This window comes from Uloborus diversus, chromosome 8 (genome assembly GCF_026930045.1).
Source record: "Uloborus diversus isolate 005 chromosome 8, Udiv.v.3.1, whole genome shotgun sequence".
NCBI classification, from domain to species: Eukaryota; Metazoa; Arthropoda; class Arachnida; order Araneae; family Uloboridae; genus Uloborus; species Uloborus diversus.
Genome location: NC_072738.1, coordinates 132,934,783 through 132,955,056, shown reverse-complemented (window position 1 = coordinate 132,955,056; position 20,274 = coordinate 132,934,783). Strand labels below are relative to the sequence as shown.

Genomic DNA, 20,274 nt, shown 5'->3' with positions numbered 1-20,274 from the left:
TGAAAAAGTTACTCAACACTTTTGAGTACCAGCATAACAAATACTGGACATATAAAGATATTGTGTGTTCACAACTTGTGTTCCCATGAAGTTGAAACATTAAACCAGCAGACTTTTGTATAGAATGAAACTCTGGTGACTCAACACGCAGATAACTCGGCTGCCCTAGTAACTCGACATTTATTTTTCTTATTGTTGGCCCATGCTAATTTCAATAGTTGAAAACCTCTCTAACTTGAGCACATTTGCAGAAACCCCTATAAGTTAACACCCAATTGCTATTCTAGTCCAATTTTTGATACCAACATATATATTGACCAATTTTTGATACCAACAAATGTAACCATCTCTCAGAATTTTATGCTGTGGTTTTTTGGTCAGTCAATCCTTTTCTGCAAAGCTCTTTTAGAGAACTCCATCTTTTATCCAGGGGAGTCAGCCACCAATCTGTGATGTTAGTGCAATTCTAAAAAGCTAGGAAAGGGTAGGATAAATGTATCTAGGAGAGTTCTCTGGAGAAAGAAGGCACCATGATTTGTTTTTCAAACAAGTGTGAGCAGGACTTTGTATCTTTAACAGACTTGACTGGCAAGAAGCTAAAATTATGGATTTATTCCGCACAAAGTATTCAAATAATATTAGTGATTTTATTACATACTTTTGCCACCCCTATTTCAACAAAAAAAAAAAAAGCTTAGCGGCAATCAACTTACTAGAGCCAGATCATATAAAAAAGCTTTGATAAAGAAACGTGAATAAAAAATACTGACCTTTATATCACGATGAGCAATGGCTGGCTTTCCATCAGTTCCAAACATTTCGGTGTGAAGATGCACTATTCCAGAAGCAGCTGATATAACAATAGTCATCATTTCTTGAGCTGTCAGGGGACGATCATTCAAGTAGTCATATAAAGATCCATTTTCAATGTAATTCGTTATAAGCCACAATTGAGTGCAGGAATTGACTGATGTGACATCAGATCCCATGTAACCTAAAATATTATCATGCCGCAACATCATGGTGCTGTAAATTTCTGTTTCCCTAGCCCAAGAGGCTTCATCCCGAGAGAAAAAGATTTTTACTGCAACACTTTCAGATTGCCAAATTCCTTTCCAAACTTCTCCATATCGTCCTTTGCCTAAAAGATTTTTAAAAGAAAGAAAAAAAAAAGGTAAATAAAATTGATTAATTTGAATTTTGACATTTTGAATTCAAATTATGTTTTTCGCAATCACGAGTGTGTGAGTGTGTGTTTGTGTGTGGGGGGAGGTACATGTATGTGTGTTTGGGGAAGGGAAGGTATGTGTAAATGTGTGTAGGCACATGTGTTTGTGTCTATGTGCAGGCATGAGCGTGTGGGTAGTTGTGTGTATGTGTGTGTGTAGGTGTGTGTATGTATGCCTGTTTGTGTATGTGTGTAGGTGTACGTATGTGTGTGTAGGTGTATGTATGTGTGTGTGTAGGTGTATGTATGTGTGTGTGTGTAGGTGTATGTATGTGTGTGCGTAGGTGTATGTATGTGTGTGTGTGTAGGTGCATGTATGTATGCGTGTAAGTGTAGGATATTGACGCAACCTGGAGACGGTTTTCGCTAGAGGGAGCAGCATCAGGAGGGGCCGGCCGTCGCGACGGTGGTGCTGCAGAGGGAGGCGAGGCAAAAATCAAAGGACATCAAAACAGTTAAGTGAGAACAATAAGCAATCGTGATTGCTCAAAAATATCATTATATTAAAAATTACTTTCATTTCTAGGGTAGTAAAAACTAGGGCTGGGGAGTCAGAGGGAAAATGACCAACTCTGACTCGGGAAATTTTAGAACCATCGATTCCGACTCCGCAAGCACTGGTAGAGTTGCAGACTTTGAAGATAAATGACCAACTCCTGGAACTTTAAACCTCAGACTCCCGACTTCTTTACCTCAAAATCAGTCTGTCTCCAACTCAGCAGTCCTGATAAAAACTGCTCTACTTCTCAAAGTAGCCTAAACAAATTTTCCTTCGTTACTAGCTGCGTGCCCGGGCTACTTAAAAAATGAAAGAGATGTCTGATTGATGTTTTTGTATTACTCTGACATCAGTTTCTAAAGCGCTAAGGAGTAAATAAATACGCGTAATGCAAGGTTTGCAAAACACCAATAGAGCATATTTTTAGCAAAAAATCTCTTCAACGTTAATCATAGTTATCAGTGATACAAGTTATGAGTATTTTCAATTAGCACAAAAGATGAAAATATATGCATTATCAACTATAATATGTGCTCACGTTAAAATGAATTACATCTGTTCGACTATATCTGAACTATTTATGTAGAATTACAATCAGCTTTTTACATAGAATGACACATACGTTTTGGTTGATTACGTGAAACTAAAGCACCAAGACTGAATAACTACTAATAAGCATTAATTTAACACCAAGTCATCAGATTCCAATTTAGCTTTAGTTAAAATCCTTAAAAACAATCTTTTTTGTTCAACTCTGTTTCACATAGAAATCCAAACAATATGAATTTAACATGTTCTTTTAACGATATAAACTGTATTTTAAAAATAGAAACAGGAAAGAAAAAGACTTGTTACAATTCGAAAACTCATCCATGTGACGGGAAAAAGTCCAACAAAATAAACATAATTAGTCGCACATCCTAAGTGTACCAAAATATGAGGCCGGTGAAAAACTTACACTACAACCGATAAACATAGCTAAAGAAACAACTTTCATATGCTGAAAAGAAACAAGAACGTTGAATGTAAAAAATAAAAAAAGGACAGACGATAAAATAAAGACTACGTCCGAATAGGTCAACCAATTTTAAACTAATTTAAAATGAAATTCTAGATGGAAACTTTTTTTAAGATTTGGACAGCAGCCAAAAAAATCTCTTTTAAAACAATTATTAGAATTTTACTTGCTCACGCATATGCAAAATGGCAACAGGAAAGAAATAAAAATTCCTGAATAACGTTATGTTAATTAAAGTTTTAATTAATATCTCCGCTAATTAAAGTCGCACAGTTACGAGATTGGTCCTATTGTTTTCTTTGGAAAATTTTGAATTGATCGGTATCTCGTTTGAGTCTCGATTCGCAGCGGTTCTCGAGAAGATCGATCTTCAGACAGACAGACGGACGCGAACAGATTTTAATATATAGTAGATATTTTAAGATCAATTTAACTCTATACTTACCCAATTTACAATTTTACCTAGTATTTAAAAAAAGTTTTCATTTTCCTTTTACTTTTTGCACTCAAATATGAAGTTTAAAAGCCTAACAAGCTCAGATAAAAACTGATTTGTAATAGGCAGGGAAAATATCATTTTAAGGAAAAAAAGTAAAAATTCAAAAAAAAATTCAAAAGTAAAAAACAGAATTTCTTCAGCATATCTTTGAAATTTCAAACATTTTTTATATCACTCAAAAAAAAAATTAACAAACATAACACGTAACATTTTTTCCAGACATTGACATGTACCACCTGATTCAATTTATTTTTTCTTTTTAAGGGGTTTTTTATTTTATTTTATTTATAAAAGTTATGAATTTATTAAAGCGATGTGTTTACCAGATAATAACACATACCTTTAATATTCCAAATTTAAAGCTCTTATTGAGGGACTATTGCATTTCTTTTACAGACAGAATGATATATTTTCAAAAGAATTCAACAAAATAGAATGACAGCATAGTTCAAAAAAAATTATTACCAATGCATTGGACTAATGTGATTTGACGTGCTAGGGTGCGCTGAATAAGCAGAGGAAGCCCGGAACCACTACCAGATGTTACTGAATAGTCAAAAATATCCTACAAAAAGAAAAACACATGAATATCACTCTTTATTAGACATTTGATGCCTTCTGAAAGAAATGAAATTTAAAAAGCAAGAAAGAAATGACTGAAATTCTGGCAAGAAAAATACGAAGATTGAAGGTTTTGGATATGTTAATGCGAAAGAAAACGTTTTGAGTAGTAATCCTTTATTTTTGTTGTTAAATTTTTACTGAATGGAAAATAGTTTTGGACCTCAACAAATGATCAAAGCCTTAAAAACAGGGTTTGTAATTTTTTTTATTTAAAAAAAATTTAAAAAGTCGGATTTTTTAAAATTTAAATTGGATTTTTTTTAATTTAAATCAGATTTTTTTTTTCAAAAATTTAGATATTAATTACTTTACACTAATTAAAATAATATATTTCATACAATCGATGAATCCATTCAGCTTACTTTTAAAACTAAGATAAGTTCTATAACTATTCAATACATTTTTAAGATTTATAAATATGCTATGATACTTAGACAAGAAGGGATTTTGTTTTATGCTTTGCTTAAAAATGAGGTTTTAGTCATCATGTATGTTTTAGTGTAAAAGAATATGTTGAGCAATTACTTTTTTTAAATATTAGTGATGGTGTGTACGGAAAACTGCAAATTCTTATTTGGTTCTGTACTGAATTGAAGTGTAATTTTGGAGTAGAAGCAATATTGCAAAAGTGAAAATCTGTTTCACACACAGAAAGAGGGATCTATATAGTTTTGCCTGAAGACGTTAAAATTGCATAATGCAGCGTAGTTCAATTTAGAGCAACACATTTCAAAAATGCAAAATTCATTCACAAAAATAAAATTAACTAATTTTGATTAATGATTTTGTTAAAAAAAAATCACTTAATTCAAATCAATTGATTTAAATTATGATTTTAATCATGATTTAAATTATGATTAAAATCAAGTTGATTTAAATCAAGAAACCCTGCTTAAAACTCAGTCAAAATTTTCCATAAAAATAGGCAAATGGTTGTCATTTCACAACATTTATAGATAAGTTAAAAATTTATTTTTGAGCAGTAGACAAGTTTGTTTGCAAAGCTCAATTAGATATGCAAAGTTATCTAATTTAATAACTTTAAGTTTAACAAGGTAAAGTAAGAAAAAACAAGGTCAAAAAAAGCACAAATTGCCAATTACAGCAGACACGTGTTTCGTGGTTGCAGGGAACGCCTTTTTCAATGCAAAAAGTAATGAGCTTATGGATGAAAAGATGCGCGTCTTTTCATCCATAAGCTCATTACTTTTTGCATGGAAAAAGACGTTCCCTGTAACGCCGAAACACATGTCTGCTGTAATTGGCAATTTGTGCTTTTTCTGACCTTGTTTTTTCTTACTTTATTGTTCAGCACAAAGGTATTTATTTATCTCAACAAAGTAGTTCAGGAACTATGAAAAAAAATTCCCAGACTTTTCCCTGGTTAAATTCATCAAATTTCCCTGATAGCAAACAAAAACCAGGCAGATGCAATCAGATTTTGATATACATTAAATGTTAATTGGAAGTCTGCTTGGCCGTTTTTGGAAATAATACATATAGCATTTGTGTTTTGTTTCAATGTGCATAAAATTTTGAGAAAATATGTACTGAAAACAAAAGAGGGGGAGCCTTGAAATGAGACTAAGCTTCCCCTAACTTCAGATGTTAATCGGGCTCTGTGGAAGAGTAAATTACCAAATTATTATAACGTGGAACCGTAGCATGGGTGAGCCATTTAACATAGGAAATTGGCGAGAAATTCATCATCCATTATTTGTAAATATACAGGCGAACTAAATGACCTTTTAATTTTCTACTACGAGCAAAGCTATGTGGGTACCACTAGTATATTGATAAAATAGAAATAATAGTAAGGTGTTAAAAATTAAAATGACTTTCTAGTTAATTTCCAAACTGGGTTTACATATCCAAGCACTGGTACACACTTTAAATTACCTTTTTTGATATCAAAGTGGTGAATCTTATAGCGATGAAACAGATATTCGTACTTAAAAAAAAGTTTTAACTTTGAAATTTGCCACCCTAGGCGGCTGCCTACCCCAGGAGCCAGGCCTGGCTCTTATGATGCAGAATTTTATGAAGGGGACGCAAAGCAGACCCAATTCAGGTCCGGATCAACCTCTGAATATTTATTTAAATTATTAAAATACACGAGAAGTAAGATAGCAGTAAAATTATGGTAGTTTAAAAATATGTGAGATATATTTTGAGTGTACAATTACTGTCAATTTTTTCAGCCTTTTCTTCTTTTGGGAAAGCATATTAGATTTCTGAGAAAAAATTGGAAAAATCAAATTATTTGTAAACACCCATCATTTAAAAATGTATCACTGTGTTGGAATGTCAATTTCTAAGACATAATATCAGCAAGTTGAGACATTTCCTGCTTTTCCACGAAGTCATGAAAGACCTAAAAGATAAATTTTCGAATACATAAACTTAGGAGGCAGTGAGAAGAAAAACGATATAAGTGGACATTTTCAAGCTTTGAGTAAAATGCGTTTAAAGTTCCAATCTTAGGTAGACTTTCATTGAAAATCTTTTCTAAATCCTGCTGTATAGAGCACTTACCAGGGCTACTAGTACTATCTCTCGCACCAAGACAGAGGAGAGGTTCACCTACCATTTGTGTACTGGTTATCTCCAAATTTTTTAATTTTAGCATTTAAATCCGTTTGCTTCTCACTGCCTTATATATACTTTAGATTGACATATTGAATACAGGAAAAATGTTTTTTTCCTTAAAGTTATGAATGTCTAATAAAATGTTTCATTAGTAATGAGATTCATAAATTTTAATATAAATTTTGTTTTTCAGGATTGATCATAATTTTGAAATTGGTAAAAATCATGGTAAAATGATGCGTTGTACAGAAATCAGGCAATAATGACAGAATCTTGAGCTCTGACTTTTCTGCCTTGCTTCTATACTTTTGTCAACCACTTAAAATATACAGACATATTGCTGGAACAAAACATAGACTTGGAGAGCGAGGGGACACAATTTATCTCTTTACCTAAAAATAATATTTTCGCATACTTTCAGATACTTAAGAATATAACATTTTTGAACATTTATAAGATTTTAATTACAAAATTTAAAATCAGGTAACTTTTACTGACCTTTAAGTTGCTATCATCAGTAACAACTCCTTTAAATTCATCCTGATAAATGTTTTCCAAGTCATTGTGGCTAACTAAGGATGCCATTCTCCTTTTATGAAAATGCCTCAAAATGAATACGACTGCAGCAAGGATTAAAAAGAGCACAAGAATTGGAGCTATTATAAACTGAAGGATTTTAACTACACTATCAGAAGCAGCATCACTCTCTGGGGCTGAAAAAAAAATGATTTGTGACAGATTTGTGCAATTAAAAATGCTTCTTAAACACTTAAGGTATGCTAAGAAATACATGCCAGGTTCAAAATTATTTGGCTGAAAAATAACATAAATGGAACAAATTTTTTTAATCACAATACGTGAACTAATAAGAAAGAAAATAAAATGTTTATATTTGGGCAGATGTTTATATTGGTGTGCAAAAAGATTTTACTGCTCCAATTTGAAAAATCAATTGCATAGAGAAGGTTTAGTACATAGAGAGATTAATTTTAAATTCAACAAAAGATAAAATTTAAAACCTGTTTTATTTTTATCAAATTTATGAATTTATTTATTAAATTTTACAATTGCATGGAATGTTTTCCTAAATTTACTCTCAATGCTATTGCAATAAGCACACACACACACAGTTTGAAAAATATGGAGCTAAATACTATAACAGGGTCACTCCATTGTGACAAATGTAACATTCAGATAATCTTTTTCGTTGCATACAAAGAATTTTAAACGTTTAATGATCATTTACTTGTAATTTTGCTGAATTTTGTAAAAGAATAAAACTTCTGCATGAATGAAAAGAAAAAAAAAACACGCACACACACAATGAATCCCATCAACTGCTTTTTGAAACAAAATTACTATACTGTGACGAACGTAACATATTCGCAACCTAGACTATTTACATGAAATTCAGCTCTCAATTTTTATAAAGTTCAGGTGGATATTTATGCAAAAACAGTACTATTTTCAAACCTTAACTTTATTTATCATGCATACTCATTTTTGCTAACAATTTAACAGAAATGAGTATACTGCCTTTTTCTCTGCCTTCTTGCTCTACTTTAAGTATTAATTTGAGCTGTTTTTTCCCCAGTATACTACACAAAAAGCTTCCACAATTTAGTGTTAAAAATTGAAGTTAATTCTTGTAAATATTATGCAGTGACATTAAAAAAACAAACTTATTCAAAATACACATATCATTTATTTTTAACTGAACAAAAGGTTTGAAATATGCAGTGTTTGCTTCAAACAGTTACGTTCATCATGCTGATAACCAAATGTTTAAATATTTTAATAAAAATTCAACATTTTAAATTACATTCCAGGTAGCTCTTGGGAAGCGAATAAAGCACAATTTTCTTCATATTAGTGCTATAAAAGTTGTGGAAGGGAAAATATGACGTTTTGTGACAAACGTAACAGGTCGTTCAACACTGAACTAAACGAGGTTAACTAAAAAAAATTAAAAATTCAATAATAGAATTAAAGAAACTTAAAGTTCAAATTATAAGCAACAATTGTAAAAAATATCATTCACATCAAGTGTATGCTTAAAAAATTGTAGGACACATTTCCTGAACAGCTTTTGGCAATATTTACATGTTGTTCTTGAAGACGTTCAAGCAGTAATTATTCTACACAAGACATTCATCATGGAAAGACTTGCCACAATCGAAAATTCAGAAAGTATTCCTTAAACTGAGGTGTAAAACATTAATATTAATCAAGTTTAAAATTTTGGCCTACAGATTGACATTTTCGGGAAATGACTGAACAAGTAAGTATTTAAAGCTTTACAGCGCTATTACATTTGAACAATTTTCACAGTAAAAAAATCAAATATTTCCCCTATGACTACACCACTGACAAACAGCATCATATTTTCTGGGATATAAGCCACGGCTCATTAAGTTAAATTTTAGTTGAGAAGTTTTTACAACTGTGGCTTACTTACTGATTCGGGCACATACAATGAAAAATAGCATTCAAAGAAATGTTTAGATCCAATGAAGTCTAACTCGAATGAAACAGGCATCTTGTGAAGTTGTAGAAAATCGAATGGCAGGTTTCATAAAACTTGAATAAAATTTAAACAATTAATACCGTGAAATACACCGCCAGCTCAGTCATTTCCAGCCGAGGACTGCAGTTTCGTGCTTATTAGCACTCATCAGCTCGGCATAGGAAAGTGACTGAGCTAGAGATGGAAAACCTCTTAAGGAAGCCAAGAGTGCCAAACAAACTAAAAAACTTTAATAACTGATGTAAAAAAGTAAATCTCTGTTTACTTATTAACTGATACTTAAGTTAATTTTTTGCATATAGTCATCGTTTAAATGTAAGCACTTGTCATAGCATTTTACAAGTTTTTCTATGACTTCTGCATACACAGTTGTTGCCAAGTGGTTGAACCACTCATTAACAGCTTCTTTAAGTTCCTCATCACTGCAATAGCGCTTTCCACCCAAAACGTCTTACATTTGGGGAATAAGTGAAAGTGACTGAGTGAAAGTCGCCTTAGTGATTTGTCTGTAAATTTCTATTGGTTGCAGTCTTCTTGAATTCAAAAATCTTATGACACTACAAATCTCATACTTGACGAGATCATTAAGTGTAACGGTGATTTTAAAGTTGCATAGCTAAGCAATAACTAGCCGTAGGGGATCAAGGCTAATGCCTGACTGAAGCGAAGAAATGCCAAGGTCAATAATTACACGGTAGCAGAGGTGGGGGGAAGCACCCACCCACCAGCACTAAATGTTCTTTACTTTCCGCATAACCCTTGTATAATGCAATCTGCATTATACATGCTTTGTGTTTAATAATTAAGCCTACTTAACTTAAGTTTCAAGTTTTGTATTTTAAAAATCATCCCCCCCCCACCCCACCCCACCCCCCAAAAAAATAATAATAAAAATAAATGGAAGCACATCAATTTTTTTTTGAAGCAAATATTGTTCTTAACTGATGTGGCACACATGGAGAAAAATGTTCTTTCTTATTTAGGCATACTAAAATATACACTGATGTGGCTTACCTGTCAAAAAATGCGGTAACTTTACTCATGCTCACACTTGTAAGGTATTTTTACAAAAATAAGTTTTAAATAAAAAAGAGTCATTTTATTTTAAAAAAACATTTAAGTACAAAAAAAAGTACATTCAACTATATAGTAGAAACTATGCTTACAAGAAGTATGTGGCGTCAGGACAGGAAAAGAACCATTATTGCAGTAATCTCCATTGCAACAAACTCCACTATACTGACCAGTGTTTGGTTTTTCTGGTATGTATTCTTTGGCTTTGCACATAAAATATTGTAAATCTTTTTTATCCAAGCAGCCTCTCTGGAAACTCGCAAATCCATATGCATCAATGACACTATAACTATAGCACTAAAAATATAAAACATTTTTAGTAAATGCATTAATTAATGGATTTTATCAAAGAATTATTTCTTTAATTTAAGGAAATTGTTCTTAGAATAAATCGCATGAGGACCTGTAATTACGTAAACATTATTAAGTGTGATGATTATTTGTATTACAACATTGTATAAGTGTAATTATGATAACAAATAAAGCACGAACGAAACAATAACTACCAAGTTATTGTTAAATGTTTTTATTCAATCTTCGATTTCATTAAACAAATAAAGCACGAACGAAACAATAACTACCAAGTTATTGTTTAATGTTTTTATTCAATCTTCGATTTCATTAATCGGTTAAGAATTCTGAATATCTGTTGTTCAGGGAAAATAAAACTTGCAGAACAGTTACATTATTTTGATTTTCAAAATGTTCACCCAAAAAAAAAGGTGTAGGGTAATGGCACCAGTAACAGACATACTTAAGACATCTCTCTCAAGTTAACTCAATTTTCTGAGCCTTTTAATGCATTTAGGACACTTAAAACTATTTTTTCTCTCAAGCAACTATATCTCATCTAACGTGTGGCTGCTTCTGGATCAGCAGAATTAGTTAACTCTATTTTTCTTAGCTCAATTTTGAAAGAAGGTCTGAACCCCAGTAACAGACACTGACAATTCTGATGATACCAACTAAGGATAGGATGAGGAAAGGATGAATAATGGGCAGAATTCCCTTTTTCTCTTCAAAATGTGCAAAAGTTCTTTATTTTTAGATCTAAAACATTATTAAATTCAAACATGAAACACCGGCAGACCTTATGGTAGCTGTTCATAACCTTCCACCACTGCCTTGTAATACCAACTAGCAGGCTTGGATAAAGTTAAAAGCTTTCTGCAAACACAAATAATAACTGCAAAACTTTCTGCAAATAATTAGTATTTAATATTCACCCATAATTTATATTAAAATATGAAAAATTCGAAAAAAAATACTTTAAAATTATTTAAAAACTAGCCGGCCCGCTCTGCGGCGACCAGCTGGTTCGCCTTCCTTATGCCATTCTCCTTTCTGTGCAAGCAGCCGCCTACGACGGCTGTTTGGCTAACTTGTCATTCACCTTTTTACTTCAAGTTTGCCGCCCTCGGCGGTTGTTTAAATAAATTTGGCAGCAGTATTAATCAATCCATCTCTGTCTTATTTTAGTGCCATTCTCATTTTTACGCAAAAATTACCACCTTCGGCGGCTATCTACCTTTACGATCTATCGTAGTGTGCAAAAAGTAGCGTTTGACAAACATAAAAAAATCTTGCTGCTTTTATTGAATTTAATGCGCACAACTACGAAATGTAACGTAATATAGATACAGCAAAAGGTCCAGCTTGGGGGGGGGGGGGGGGAATGGAAAAATAAATACAATCCCTAAATAAAACAAAAAAGGAAAGAAAAAATGCAAGCGCTGCCGGAAAAACACGTGGTCAACACCTCATAAAATGTGGAAGTAAGCTGTATAGTAAAAAAAAAGATTAACATTGCTTGCGATTAAGATTCCATCGTAAATATCGAATCGAAATCCAAGCAGTGACGTCACAGGCATAAAAGATTGAAGAACACTTTTTCGACCGATGCGTGAAAAGACATGATGTATTCAGCATTAAAAAAATTGTAAAAAAAGTATTGTGTATTTTTAAGAGCTTTTTTTTATTGAAGAGGGCAAAATGTTTTTACTTAAATTTTACTTTAAATTTTAGAAATGAGGCTTTGATTTTTTTCTTGCAGGATGATATTGGAAAAAAATAAAACCCAGGAAAAAATGTAAATTAAAGGTTTTTTCAAAAATCCATAAAAATACAAAAATTGCTCAATCTTCAAAATTTTTTCATTCATCATATTTAAAATTAAATTTTCTACACTATAGTACAAAAAATATCCGTCTGGCGCGATTGGTTCGGGGTCTGTGAGGTTAAAAGCACTAAAAAGTGCTAAAAAAAACATTAAACATTAAATAACTTTTTTTCTAATTAAAATATCAAAAATCGAGCCTGAGGTGCACATCTTTGGCAAAAACTGCACCTGTATACCAAACTTCATATTTCAAGGCCTTACCGTTTTCCTGCGAAGCGCTCCACAAACACACACACACAAACATCTTATTTTATTATATGTACTAGCAGCCTAAGGCAGGGTTGGCAAAAACCCGGGTTTTTTTTAAAAAAGCCCATGGACCCAGGGTTTTTTGGGTTTTTTTAAATAAAACTCAAAAAAAACCCAACTAAAGCTGGGTTTTTTAAAAAGAAATGTGGGTTTTTTTGTCTTTTTTTAGGGGAAAGGTGGGGTACTCGTAGCATATTGTAGCATAAGTATATGGACAAAGCACAAAAATTGTCTTGATAAAAAAAGCTGGAAAATTCAGCGTTTTCTGAAGAAAGGTATAAAAGACGACTAAATTCAAGAATGGTGAAGTTTCAGATTTTTTTAGTTTCCATGATTACTAACAGTTAAGGCAAAGTTACTTCTTGAGTGGTAAAACCTATTGTTTATTTGTTGGTTTTTAATTTCGACATTTTTTTTTTTTTTTTTTTGTATTTTACTTTATTGTATTTCATTTTATTATGCAAAACTACTGTAGAACCTCAAGTAGTTTAAATCCCTTTTTACTGAATTCCAGCTTAATCAAGACATTTCTTTGAATTTTATGTTGCCTGTTTTTCTATTTCTGTGTACGGAGTAAAAAATATTAAACTTTTTCGTAAGATAATGAAAATACTGTACATGCTATTCCGTTTTCTGTCCAACCATTTGTAAAACCTGTTAATTTCTAAAAAATATACCTTGTTTATTCGAGTTTTGTGACGTGTTGGTTTGCAGAAAATAATTCACATTAGAGCCTTTTAGCTAAAGTAGTATCCTTTGTACAATCTGCAAATATTGAGAAAATCTGACGTGACAGGACTTAGTCAAGATAATTTGAGTACCTTATTGACCAGTTGAAGGAAAAAAGTTAAATATATTTATTTAAAATCTTTGAAGCATTTTTTAATGCCCTTAAGAGTTAAGAAATACTATTAAAGTTCAAAATTCATTTTTTATGTCCATTGCCTATTGTGAAGAAATAAAAAAGAAGTTTAAATTGTAAAAGAATTTAAATTAATTATTCTTTAAAAAAAAGTTCTCAGAAAATTTTAAAAAACCCAAAAGTGGGCTAAATAATGGGTTTTTTTAAATGGGTTTTTTCAAAAAAACCCATTGGGTCCAATCCGGCCAACCCTGGCCTAAGGTGGCGAGCTGGTCCGCTTTCTTACGCCATTTGCCTTTTTGTGCCAGAGTTGCCGCCTTCGGCGGCTGCTTAGACAATTTAGCGACGGTATTAATCAATGTTTTTCTCTATAACAATATTATCATTCGCCTTTTTACGCCAATGTTGCCAACTTCTGCGGCTGCATAGCTAAATTTTGTCGCGGTATCAATCAATCTATATCTATTTATATCATTAGTTGTTTCAATAAAATATCTTCTAGCTCTATCTCCAGTTTTGTCGTTTGGAATATTTTTTGAGGGGGAGGGGAGACACAAACGGTGTACTCTTCATGCAAAATCTGTCGAAAAATAACAAAAAAAAACTTCTACTTTTATGAGAAAGCATTGTTTTTTCAAAGTCATGGTGTGTGGGGGGGGGGGGGGAACATTGACACCAAGTTGAAGTTCCTTAAATGACGGGCATGTCTCTTTCTTGCTGTCCATCTACTATATCGACCTCTATATTTGTCTATATATCTATCTATCTATACGATCTATGCCTATCTACCTCTGACAGTAATTAACAATCTTTTTTATTTATATAAGTATTAATTCGAAAAAAACATTTTTTGACCACTCATTCTCTATCTATCTTTGTATCTACATAACATAACCGCCAATCTGTAACAGAAACAAAGATCATGCAAAAAAACGCGGGCTTTATTTAATTAAAAGGCTCTATGTTCCCCGTAGTGTGCAAAAATTAGCGCTTGCAAAAAAAAAAAACCTAAAAAAAAAAAGGGAAGAGAAGGCAAACGATCACGTGATGAGGTAAGTTCGGAACTTAGCCGGCAAGCGAACAGCTCGCGATGTGTTCTGCATTAAAAAAAAAAATTTCCATATTTTTAAAAACTTTCTTCTTCTGAAGGGGGCGGAATGTTTTTACTATTACCAACTAAAATTTTAGAATTGAGGGTTCAATATTTTTCGCAGGATGGGTTTCGAAAGGAACTAAACCCAGAAAAAAATGTAAAATAAATGTTTTCTCAAAACTCTATAAAAAATACAAAAATTGCTCTATCTTCAAAATTTATTTATTCATCATATTTAAAATTAAATTTCCTACACTATAGTACAAAAAATATCTGTCTGGCGCGATTGGTTCGGGGTCTGTGAGGCTTAAAGTACTAAAAAGTGCTAAAAATAACATAAAATATTAAATAAATTTTTTCTAATTAAAATATCAAAAATCGAAGCCCGAGGTCCTATTTTATTATATATATAGATATTTTTGCAATATAACTTATAGTTAATGCTTACTTTTCACCAACTGAAGAAAATTGCCTAAACCATTATTTTTTGCCCAATATCAAATCACATGAGCATTATTATTATTTTCATTTTATAGTGAAAAACTTCATGTAGATCTGATAAAACATGAGCTACCTGCTTTTTACTTGAAAATTTTTGATTTTGTAAACAAATCAACAAAAACTATTTATTTGGTTAAAATTAAGTATTTCTGCCAAAAAAAGTTTTAATGCATATTATCTGTTAAAGTTTAAAATTAATGACGTGCAGATTATACACTGCCGTGGATTGTCTGTGCTTTTTTTTCTGTCTCTCAATGCTAACGCAATGAAACTGAATTTGCAGCAAAATTCACCAATAGAGACTGTTCTGTAGTCTGTAAAGTAGCTTACTTTACACTAGAGACGTACCGAGCAGAGCTAGATAATGTAGACGCACACACGCACGCCGTGTGCGGATACATCCGCCTGACGTGCGGATACATTCGCCGCGGAGTTGCACGTCGTACGATAATCGTAAAAGCTCTTAAATAAAAGATAAAGATTAGATCAATTGAAGATCAATTTGAAACGAAAAAGAAGCAAAGACAATATCTTTACGTCTTATTTGTTTTAAATTAATATTGATATTATTTATTTAGATTGTAAAAATTATTACAAGATGTAAAAAGTATACCCGCGCGTTCGGTGGATGTATTCGCTGCCGTGCACGCGAATCTCGCGATTAATCGTTTAAATTCTTGCTGCTTATTTCTAATTTGTTTTAAACTGATATTACTTAATTAATTTTTTTAAATTATTAATAGATAGTATATACGCAAGCGCGTAAGGCGAATATATTCGCTGCTGTGCGGATACATTCGTTGTGAGCACGCGTGTCTCGCGACAATCATTCAAGTTCTTCTTCTTAACTTCTAATTTGTTTAAATTTGTTTGTAATTGCTAATGTAATGATTAATTTTTTTTATTTAGAATGTGGACACTCCTCGCCCCTCTCTGCCCCCCCCCTTTTTTTGTACGTGGTAGACAATGATTAGCTTGCAGATACTTTTGAGTTGCGTGCGCAGATACTTTATATATTTATCTGACTCTGGTACCGAGTACTCGGTAACTACTCGGTACTCGGCCAAATTTTGATCAGATACTCGGCCAATACCGAGTAGTTGCAAAAAAATTGAATATTGTCCAAGACAGATATTAAAATTTATAAAAAAGCGCAATCACATATAATATTCTGCAATCATTTACAAGTCAAATTTAAATATTGAGAATAATGAAGTTTGTAATGCTTCAATGGAATAAATCTTTATTTTAATGTCCCCAAAGTTAATAAAACTTTCTTGCCACAAACAAAAATTAGTTATAAGAAATATAAAAATACCTTTGCTTAAAAAATAAAAGGAAATAAAACAACGTTAAAAGCACAGTGCAGACACGTGTTTTGGCATTACAAGTAATTCCTTTTTCAATGCACAAAATGTGAGCTCGTTTAAAGGCATCCGACAAGAGTTGGATTCTTTTGTCGAATGTCTTTACATTCTTTAGCTCACATTTTATGCACTGAAAAAGACGTTCCTTGTAACACAGAAACACGTGTCTGCAGTGTTCCTACACATTTGTTTTATTTGCTTTTAAAAATTATTTATTTTTGGCGGACAAGAACTATAATAGATTGGTACAATTTGTTTTAATTCCAACTTGATTAATCATACCTTTTATATTTATTTTTAATTTTAAAAATAATTTTTTTGTAAAATTTTTGTCAAATATATATATATATATATATATATATATATATATATATATATATATATATACAAAATTTTTTAAATAATGCGTTGTAATTAAATTTCAGCAGGAACTTAGTTTTAAAAACTATTATATGGACATGGAGGTCTATACAAATGTTCCAATAAGTTCAAAATTCATCACATATGTGTCGGTGTTTCTTCTTAAAACATAATTGGTACTTGGTAACTCGGCCGAGTAGTGAAAGGCCGAGTACTCGGTAACTCGGTACTCGGCCGAGTAATAAAAGGCTGAGTACTCGGTACTCGGCCAGAGTGCTACTCGGTACGTCTCTACTTTACACAGCTTAAATTTTCCTCTCACGCAATTCAGGCTGAGTAAAATAAAAAACCATACATAGTAGAAGCAATCTCCATTTACAACCGTTTACTCATCTGTTTTTAAGTAATTAGCGTAAAATTCTTATTATTTAAATGCAAACTTAAGACTGTCTGTTACTGGTGAATGCTACCCCAAATTAGTTGGCAAAACAGAAATAAACACTCATAGAAATGCAATGAAAGATACAAATTTCTCTAATTTGATAGCTCAACGAATATAGCATTGACTGAATTTCCTTTAAATGAAAGCATTAAATGTTTTGAAAATACAAAATTGAAAAAGCATGTAAAATAAAATATATTTATTTAATTCTATGGTTTATAAAAAAAATTTTGGACAAGAATCATTTTATAAATGAAATTACATTTTCCATTTATTTTTTGTAATAGTCTTTCTATGACGGGGGTATTTTTTATCTTAATATATAAAAATCTTCTGTGAGGACGTTTGTCACCATAAGGCTTTTGAACGGCTGGACCGATTTTGATCAATTTTTTTGAGTGTAATTGAGTTGTGGCAAGCATGGTTTCGAAACGCGATGGATTGAATCGGAAACGTTTTTGTAAATTAATTAATTAATTAAAACAATGGATGGTTATATCTCCCAAATGATTAATATTTATTTTAACCTATTGTTGCGCGAGAACAGAAATAAATATTTAAACCGTTGCCAAAGGCTAGTAAGAAAGCCAGTTCTGCTTTTTGTAATGGAAATTTCCTACTGTGATATGTCAATTGAGAATAGATAAGCCTTCATTTCTCTTGAAAGCAACAATTTTAGGTCCCGAGATATATTTTAAAGTAAAGTACTGGAAGGTTCACGCAAAACGTGTGTTCTGTCGTCGTAGTTGAATCATGTGATCAGATCGGTGCTTTAGGTTTTCTTCACCAAATGATCAGAAAGTACCGCACCTAGCAACATTTGATTTGTTTCTCGGCTCAAATCCATCTGAGTTTCGGCACCAATGTCAAGAATACTTTAAGGATTTATCAAACTAACCAGTACATTATTAAAGGAGAAGATGATGGAATTTAAAGACGAAACACATTTTATTTTCGTCCAGATAAATTACAACAGGGTAGTTCTGTACACAAAAGATCAGTGCAGTGGAAGATCTCTATCTTTGGTGGAAAGAACAAATTAGGCAATATATGAAGTTTTAAAAGTTTTTGTTCAGAAGATCGGACAGCTAATCGATCGGAGTTAGCTTCGCTCACTGATTGGCTGGATTACAGTAACGTGGTGGCTTGGCGACTTTGGCTATAAAAAATCGAGTTGCATGATGATTTGTTTACATTTTATAGCTACTGTTAATGTAATTTATTGTATTTTTTGTTTATTTGGCGAAATATTTCGAATTGCAAAGAATTGTTTTTCGTTTTTAAAGAGTGTTTAGTCATTTTAGTTGTAGAATGTGTTTATTTTACATCGGGAGGGGGGGATGAGTGACTTTCGCTTATTCAGATAACTGTTTTTACCTTAATCTTTTTTAAAACGATATCCTTTCGATTGTTTTATTCTTTTTCATGTGGGGGATTTTGCAGTGGGATTTCTCGTTTGTTCTAGATGTGTAGTTAGTTTTTTACACTTAATATCTGAGGACGCTTTTTATACTTTGAGTATGACTGAAGGAACAAACCATCAAGTACGGGAGAAAAAATAATTAATAAAACAACTGCTCAGTGGGCATTAGATAAATCAAGTTGTAACAAATATACGCATTCTGACACCAAGCAGCTTAAAATATTTTCTTTTAACTTATTTTTTTCAACAAAACGGTTCAAACACTTGTTAGTTTATTTAATTTTTTTAACTTTTCAATTTACAAAGTTTGAACAGAACGGGTCTGTCGGGTCCTCTAGTAGTAAAAAAATTAGCTACCAGGATTTCATTTCAGAGAGGGTCAAAAAAAACCCCTAATAGCATATGTCTATTATATATCCATAACCTCAAATTTGATTTCGCTAAAGCCTCTTAACAAACTAATAGTTCTGGATTTTCAAACATTTTTACCCTAACACTGTTTTAACAAAATGGCTTAGACTAATCTTTGGTTTTGCATTTGCTTCAAACTAAGAACTACACTCTTAAGTTTATTTTGCTGTAACATCTTTTTTTTTTTGGTAAAATAATAATGTACTTTTTTTTTTAATGAAATAAGAGGCAAAAATGCATGTTTTCAAATTCAATTTTTGGCACATTATACACGGAGTAGCAAATATGGCAATTTTATGCAATAAAATTTTTATTCTATAGATATCCTCCTCTCTTATTTTTATTCTCTCCAGATATTATTCAAGTAGAATTATGTGTGAAAAAATTAACAATTTCATTTCTTAAGTTTTCTCAACTCATTTTGGAGAGGGTCCAGACCCTATGAACACTCTCCTTGGCTATGTCACCACACTGTAGCTACTCACTCATCTTCTTTCACTATTTCATGTTTTCAAGTAAAACTTAAAATTTGATGTAAAATTGTTAACTATATGAGAAAGAAAACATATTTTTTTGAAACTGCTTTTAAAAAACCAAGCAACCACTTTTCCTTTTAGACTAGTTCAATAGTAGAGAGAATCAGCCTGAATCTCAAATGTTTAATTCCAAGCACCGAAATATTTAACATGAAAAAGCTAATTCAAAAGGAAATTTGAAAATTAATCAAATAAAACATACTACAATAGCATTATCACAAGTAGAGGGTTTGTCACAGTTTCCATCACAGTTATAGCAAGTATATCGGGATACATTTTTTGAGTTGATTACAGCATCTGTTAAAAAAAAGAACAAATCTATATGATAAAGAGTAAATTACTATAAATATATATATTTTTTTTCTTTTTGTAAAAATAAATATTACATATGGGTCATTCTTTAAAAAGTGTAGGTAACTTTTCTGTCATACACCTTTTACAAAAAAACTTTAAGGAACAATTAATTTAACAATTATTTTTAATTTCATCAAAAATATATTTAAACATGACAACAATTTTTTAATAATAATTTTTATTTTAGTACATTTTTGGTTCATAACATGTGAATTCTCACCTCTGTGGCATGTCACACACCTTGTGTGACTGTTTATGTTGCTTAATAACTTGTTTAATTAAAAGTATATACTTATTTATTATTCCTTTCACAAGTGTCTCAAATACTAATTGTTTAAGTATATTCAATTTTTTAATGTTGTGTTTAAGTTCTTTTAGAAGGACAAGGAGTCATGTCACACAATAAATTCTCACCTCCGTTACCTAAATTTAAAATTCT

The 20,274-nt window shown here is 31.7% G+C and overlaps 1 protein-coding gene across 1 annotated transcript in view; it reads right to left on the bottom strand.

The window, feature by feature from the left end:
• Positions 1-20,274, bottom strand: part of LOC129228604 (activin receptor type-1-like) — a 39,527-nt gene that overhangs the window by 16,536 nt on the left and 2,717 nt on the right. The window contains exons 2-6 of the mRNA XM_054863285.1: positions 19,684-19,778; positions 10,151-10,355; positions 6,956-7,170; positions 3,710-3,809; positions 771-1,141 (exon numbers count right to left, since the gene is read on the bottom strand). Of these exons, the coding sequence (XP_054719260.1) occupies positions 771-1,141; positions 3,710-3,809; positions 6,956-7,170; positions 10,151-10,355; positions 19,684-19,778 (986 nt within the window). The remainder of the gene's footprint in view (positions 1-770; positions 1,142-3,709; positions 3,810-6,955; positions 7,171-10,150; positions 10,356-19,683; positions 19,779-20,274) is intronic.